General features: G+C 37.1%; 1 protein-coding gene across 1 annotated transcript; it reads left to right on the plus strand.

The window, feature by feature from the left end:
- Positions 1 to 1,082: 1,082 nt before the first annotated feature.
- Positions 1,083 to 5,305, plus strand: LOC108998583 (CDGSH iron-sulfur domain-containing protein NEET). Its single transcript, XM_018975161.2, has 2 exons — positions 1,083 to 1,545; positions 4,954 to 5,305. The coding sequence occupies exons 1-2, from the start codon at positions 1,277 to 1,279 to the stop codon at positions 5,054 to 5,056; spliced, it is 372 nt and encodes a 123-aa protein (XP_018830706.1). The 5' UTR covers positions 1,083 to 1,276; the 3' UTR covers positions 5,057 to 5,305.
- Positions 5,306 to 6,967: the final 1,662 nt, after the last annotated feature.

Genomic DNA, 6,967 nt, shown 5'->3' on the forward strand with positions numbered 1-6,967 from the left:
CAGTTATATTTTAAGTGAGAGATATTTTTTTAAATTATCTTATAAAAAAACATTCACCTCACAACATGCTAGTAAAACATATTGTGCGAGTATTATTACTTAAAAAACACACAAAGTCAGTAATTGTAACTATTTTTAATTATTTAAAAATTAAAAAATAAAGTAAAATACACTACCAATCAAACTCAAGACGCAAATCCAAGGGCACATTTTCCTTGATATAAAATAAAGTACCAAGTCTTTATAAACTAGATACTTTTTTAACTTTTTATATAAAAGTTAAATTCATTTAAATTTATTTCATACATTTTAAACTAAAAATTTAAACTCATAACAATCTAAAAATGTTAAATTTATCTAAATAAGACTCATAAAATATTACTATTTACACTCAACTAAGGTTTTATTTGGATGTTAAGTTGGATTGAGATGAGTTAAGTTATTTATGAATAATAGTGAGTTGGGATGATAGAGTGAATTTTATGAGATTACCTAAAATGAGTTTAGATATATTTATGAAAAGTTAAAAAAGGTTGTACATTCTACATGTAAAGAGATGTTGAGTTAAAAAAATATTATAGATCCTAAGTGTAAAGAGATTTTGAGTTTAAATGAATTTAGTAATTTTAAAATTGAGTATTTAAATGTTAAATTTAACTTAAAATTAAATTAAATTAAATTTATCTCAATTTAGTATAAAAACAAGAGCCCAGCGTACAAACGTAGCCCTCTAACAACCGATGGGTCAGTTTGGATCTCAAACTCATATCAATTAATCATTATAATTTTTTTAAATTTTAATACAAAATATAATAAATAATTCAATTTTTTTAAATTTTAAAATAATAATTATATTAAAAAAAATATTTTAACAATATTTTATTTAACTTTTAACTTTCAATTCAACTCAACTCAATTCAATTCAATTCAACTCTCAAATGTAACCTGTCATTATATTATATATATAATTTGTTTTTTTTTTTTCAATTGAACAAACATATAATTGATTTTGAAAGGCCGTCCTGATTCCCAAGTCATTGGTCATTTGAAAGGCGCCAAGATAAGATTTTCGTGGTGACTAAAAAAATAATAAGATTTTCGTGCACGTGTCCTACGCAGCCTCGCTCCAGATCCCCCACGTCCCTCTCGAAGGGCGTGGCCTCCACAAGTTCGTCACCCACCCATCTTTCAATTCCAAAATATAATTCACCTACCCAAACAGAGAGTCAGCGATTCATTGATTCAGACCCCAAGGAAGTTCCAGAGATCCATTTCAATGGCGTCAATTCTAAGCTTGGTAGGTGCTGGGTTTACTTACAGCAAGTCCCCCCATGAGGGCGTCAAGCGAAGCAGAGGAGGAACCACCGTTGGAGCCCACTCCGAGTCTTTATCTTTCGGTCATGTGGGTAGAGCCAGGACGAATCGTGTGTTGGTGGTGAGAGCGGAGGGTCAGGGTGTTAACCCGGAGATAAGGAAGAGCGAAGAGAAAGTGGTGGATAGTGTCGTTGTCACTGAGCTCTCCAAGCCTGTCACTGCTTATTGCAGGTAATAAAACCCCTCATTTCATACGGTTCTTCATTTCCTTTCCCATCAACTGATTGTTGCGTAAGATCGGTTTGCTAGGTTTACGGAAAGGGAAAATTGCTAAGGGGATAATAGTTTAGAAGTGTTCTGCTACATATTGATTTATTGGGCTATATATTTACGTGCTTATTATTTGAAGTTAGATTTTAAATGTCAAGAGCCCTATACTTTTGGCGACCTTTGGTGAGGCACTGGGGTTGATAGGCGTCTTCCAATTTTCATATTATCAGGAATAACATTTTTCCCGCACAAATTTCTTAGTCCACAAACACACGTGAACACAAACAAGTTCATTACACATGGCCAACTTATTGTTTCCGCTGCTCTTGTAATTGTCGTTGAAGATATATTTTCTTAGCTATGAAAATACTTGTATGTGTTTAAATATACTTTACTTATTATTGTGTTTAGCTAAGGATAATTTCTTAGCTAATTTTCTTAGTAGATATATTTGTCAGAATAAATATTTTCTTAGCTAATTCTGAAGCAGAGTGACCAAACTATAATTTAATGCTATAAGTGGCTGATTTTTCTTTCAGAACATGATAACATACAAGAGTAAAGATATACCCACGCCACATTTCACAACCATGTTATAAGATGAGGGTATTTTTGTAAAATGATGTTATTTTTATAAGATGTTTTACAAAAATACCCCTCATTTAAAACATAGTTATGTAAAGTGTTATGAAAAATGTTGTGTGTAAATCATTTTCCAACATACAATGTCTAGAAATGTCAGGAGAATTTGTTAGTTTATAGATAACTTTGAAAACTTCAAGGAACTCAAAAGTTTATGATGCGTAATAGTTTGTTTAATTTTTTCACTTATCAGAAGTTTGAGAAGTCTCTTAATGCCACATTCATTGCTCTTATTCCCAAAATAGTCAGGGCATCTGAGTTGAAGGATTTTCTCGCTATTAGTTTGGTGGGTGGTGCTTATAAAATAATCTCGAAAGTACTTGCCAATTGGTTGAGTACGGTGATGGAAAAAATTATTTCCAAATACCTAAATGTTTTTGTTCGGGGAAGGCAAATTCTTGATTATGTGTTGACTGCAAATGAATGTCTAGACTTTCACTTGATGGAAAGGGTGCCGGGTGTCATTTGTAAGTTAGATATAGAGAAGGCGTATAATCATGTGAATTGGGATTTTCTTTTTTACATGCTTGGGAGATGTGGATTTGGGGTGAGGGGGTGTGGATGGATTAGACAGTGCGTCTCTACTGCACAGTTTTTAGCATTAGTTAATGGGAGTCCTTGTGGTTTTCTTCATAGTTTTCGCGGTTTGAGACAGGGGGATCTGTTATCTCCCTTCCTTTTTGTTATTATCATGGAAGCTTTGAGCCGAATGGTGGAGGCTGCTGTAGGGGGGTGGGAAATGTCTAGAATAGTTTCATTACTATTTCTCACGTTTTCTTTGCATATGACACTATTATTTTTTGTGATGCTGATAGTGGACAGATTAAAGCCTTAAAGGCGATTTTATTATGTTTTAAAGCTGTATCTAGGGCTGTACACAAACCGACCGGACCGACCGCCGGATTCAGGAACCGGCCGAAACCGGCAAAGAACCGGTCGGCCGGCGGTAGGAAATTAAGGAAACCGACGTCGGCCGGTTCGGTTTGCGGTTCAATCCCGGTCTAAACCGACAAACCAGCCAACGTCTTATATATATTTTTTTACAATATATTTCTTATATAAAACGACGTCGTTTCACTTATTTAAGTGAAACGGTGTCGTTTTTCTCTTGGAACTTAAAAAAATATATTATGGAACGGCGCCGTTTGGCTTTTTTAAGCCAAACGGCGTCGTTTCAAAATGGATTTAATTGCCCCTTGCCCTTCTTCTTCTTCTTCTTCCCCGCGTCTTCTTCCGTTCGCTCTGTTTCACCTACAAATTGCAACTCTCTTCTACTCTCTCATGGTAGACGGCGGCATATCCCTCCTCCGTGACAGAGACGCCGACGGCAGACCGAGGAACCGAACCACACCGCGCCGAGACCGATAATATCGGTTTTCTCTCCCCTAGTCGATCGGTTTCGGCCGGTTTTTTCATCTCATGGCAGACATCGGTTCGGCGTCGGTTTGGCACCGAAACCGCGCCGAACCCATCGGTTTTCAGCCCTAGCTGTATCAGGTCTGAAGGTAATTTTGAGTAAGTCGGAGATGGTTCCTGTGGGGGAGGTGCGGAGTATTAACTGCTTGGCGGAGTTGTTGGGTTGTAAAGTTGCTGCTTTACCATTGAAGTACCTTTGTCTTCCATTGGGGAGGCGTCTTACAAGGCGAAGTCTATTTGGGATGGGGTTGTGGAAAGATTGAGAAAAGGTTGGCGGGTTGGAAACAACTTTATTTAACAAAAGGGGGTAGAACAAGCGACATGGAAGATGGTTCCTTAGTGCCTCATGTGGTGTATTTTGTGGGAAAAAAACGAGCGATGCTTCAATGTAAGGAGTGCATCTTGGAGGAAATCTGGAAATTCTTTGTATTTACTTTATTACAATGTTTTTCTGTTATAGGTCATGATGGAGCATCTGCTCATGATTTTCTGTTTTCGTCTTTTTCTTCTGCTTTATAGAGTGTAATTAGGTGTTTCTTTTGTTTACTTCCTGTGTACATGGGCTTTGCCTTATACATTCGTTCAATAAAATTTCATTTTACTTATCAAAAATAAAAAATTTAAACTACACATCCAATAAGAGCTTGCAACCGTTCAAATGAGTAATCTTTTAGTCTTATATCGATGCCCTAGTTTTTTTGTTACCCAAATCAGTGTAGCATTCATAATCAACCACTTCCATGGGAATCAAACCACATTTTCCAGCACCACAATAACTCAGCCGTAGTCTACGAAGACACCAAATTAACTCCAAAAGTGAGAAGAATACTGAGAATCAGAAATCCATCTGAGATGAGCAATGGGGGGGTTGATATTTTAAACTCAAGGTTCTAATTTTGAAACTTTTCTTACACTCCTCAAAAGCTTAGGTTTTTCCTCTCTTTCTTCTTCTTTTAAATAATTTTTAGCTTATAAAAAAGTATTGCCATTATGTTTTCCTCTCTCAAGACACAGATTCCTTTCTCAGAAATCCATCAGCCGTTTGGATCAATTTCTTCACTCCTTTGACTGCCTAACCCAGTTACGGACATGGCCATTTGACTCTGTAACATCTTTCATAGGAAATTCAAGTCTTAAATATGGTACACCACAGACCACAAACAGCTGAAATAGACAGCTAGATAAAAGGTTCCATGAAGTGAATAACATGTAGCTGTATTCTTTTTAGAATTTGTCTGATATCATGCTCTTCCAGTTGTCAAAGCATCCAAACTCTGAGCTTTTGTTTTTGTTTTTGTTTTTCCCTTGCAGATGTTGGAGATCCGGTACTTTCCCTTTGTGTGACGGAAGCCATGTTAAGCACAACAAAGCTACCGGGGACAACGTTGGACCATTGCTCTTGAAGAAAAAGTAACAGTAATTCTAGTACTATTATCTAGGTACTTTATCTCATTCGTTGCGCTAGAGCTGAAGATGTTCATTTGACGAATAGCATTTTCTGTACAATGGATTTTATTGAGTTCTTCAGTTTCCTGCCTAAACAATGGTGTCATATTTTAAAATTATGTCCAGAAAGAAAATATCAATAAATGTGTGTCTTGACTAATTAGCCGAATAACATTGGATTATGTCTGAACACAAGTATATAGAATTTGAATACCAAGATTACAGCCACTCTCATCTTTGCCATTAAGCATGTGAAATCTGTACTATTAGTCCAAAACCATGTCTAGCTATTGGTGTGCTTATCAATCAAAGAAGGTGAGAGACGAGAGACTGAACCAGAAAGTTTAATCGCTACCCTGAAGTTGGACTTCTTTATAGAGAACATAAGCTTAACAGTAAACCCTGTTTTAGAGGAGCAGTTAGAGATGCTGTAGCTTGACCTTTTTTTTTTTTCTCATTTATGTAGTAAGCGGATGCTTATTTTAGGGGAGGGGGCTTTCGCATTACCAAGTTCTAAACTCTTTTTGTCCCCACCATGTAGGTGGGATCCATTGATTTCTTGTGCATATGCAAAATGTAATTTATGGATTCCCCTGTTCATAAAGTAGTTAAAGTGAGTCGTATGTAAAGATGGGTCATGCTTTGGGAGTACAGAGTGAAGGAGATTCGCAAATCACGTCTCAGGACCAGCATGTTGAGATGCACAATTCCTTAAAGGAGATGGAAACTCAACTTGTCGAGTTGAAGGCAGCGATAGCTTTCCTGTCTTCGAAAATAGACCGGCTTTTAGTTGGAGGCAACAGGGTTGTAAGAAACAAGATAGGCTCGAAGCATTTAAACCCAGTTAAAGGAAAACGGAAGATCGGATTCGGCTCTATCCCTATATCTAGATCTAGGAGAGTATGGCAGGTCAAAAAGAAATCTGGGTTGTTTGAAGTAGGGTCTACATCGGGTATCAGCGTAGAGACATCAGTAATAGAATGTCATTCGCCTCATGTAGCACATGATAGACCGATAGTCGATACTACACCCTTGGTCCTTGATCCCTCGTCAGAGTTGAAGGAAAATGGTGTACTGCCAAGGTCTAAGGAGAGGTAGGAACCCCAGAGGTAAAGGGACTTGTTGTCACCCCAGAATCTCCAATGAAGACCATGATACCATTGGAGTGAATCAATGGAGTTGCTAGAGAACCAAAGGGTTTGGAGTTGGTGTCTCGTGTAGATGAATGCCTAAAGTCAGGAGTGCATTTGGATACTGTGTCTGAGGATAATGTTGCTCCCTTGGTGTCTCTTTCACCAATAGTGGACTGGAGTTTGCCTAAAGTTAATGAGATTCGATAGTTTGTGGGAATTTCACATGGAGGATGTGAAGACCAATTCAATGAACTAATCACTACGATTGAGGCAAGACACGCACTTGAAACCAAAAGTTTCAAGAAAAGCAGGGAGTTACAACGTCTTTCTTGGGCAATTAACTACGATGCTAAGGGTGGTAGCTCAACTAGAGGGAAATCTAAAAGGACATTGTGAAGACGGGAATCAAGGGTTTGGGGTTGGGTGTTCGGGTAGAGTTTTAGGTCTACTAGAAACAAGGGTTGGGGACCAGTCTGGTGTATTTTGGGTATTTATTTCACGGGTTTTTTGGGTCATTAGGGGCTTTTTGGGTCATTTTGGACAATGTGTTTTCTTGTATACATTTTGTGTACTTGGTTTCTTCTTTGATATATAATATTTTTTAACTTATCAAAAAAAAAAAGTGAGCCGTATGAAGGGCCTTTGTGTTATAATTGCAACATTGCTTTTAAGCTACATTAGCTTAAATAATCATCCATGTAATTCATTTGAATGGTTTGAACTACTTGATGAATGCTATTTCATAT

This window comes from Juglans regia, chromosome 1, assembly GCF_001411555.2.
Source record: "Juglans regia cultivar Chandler chromosome 1, Walnut 2.0, whole genome shotgun sequence".
In the NCBI taxonomy this organism is placed as follows: domain Eukaryota; kingdom Viridiplantae; phylum Streptophyta; class Magnoliopsida; order Fagales; family Juglandaceae; genus Juglans; species Juglans regia.

Bases quoted from the DNA above. Each gene is read 5' to 3' on its own strand.
- LOC108998583 (XM_018975161.2), top strand. From the start codon at position 1,277: ATGGCGTCAATTCTAAGCTTGGTAGGTGCTGGGTTTACTTACAGCAAG. The intron at 1,546-4,953 runs GTAATAAAACCC...TTTCCCTTGCAG, and splicing joins CCTGTCACTGCTTATTGCAG to ATGTTGGAGATCCGGTACTT.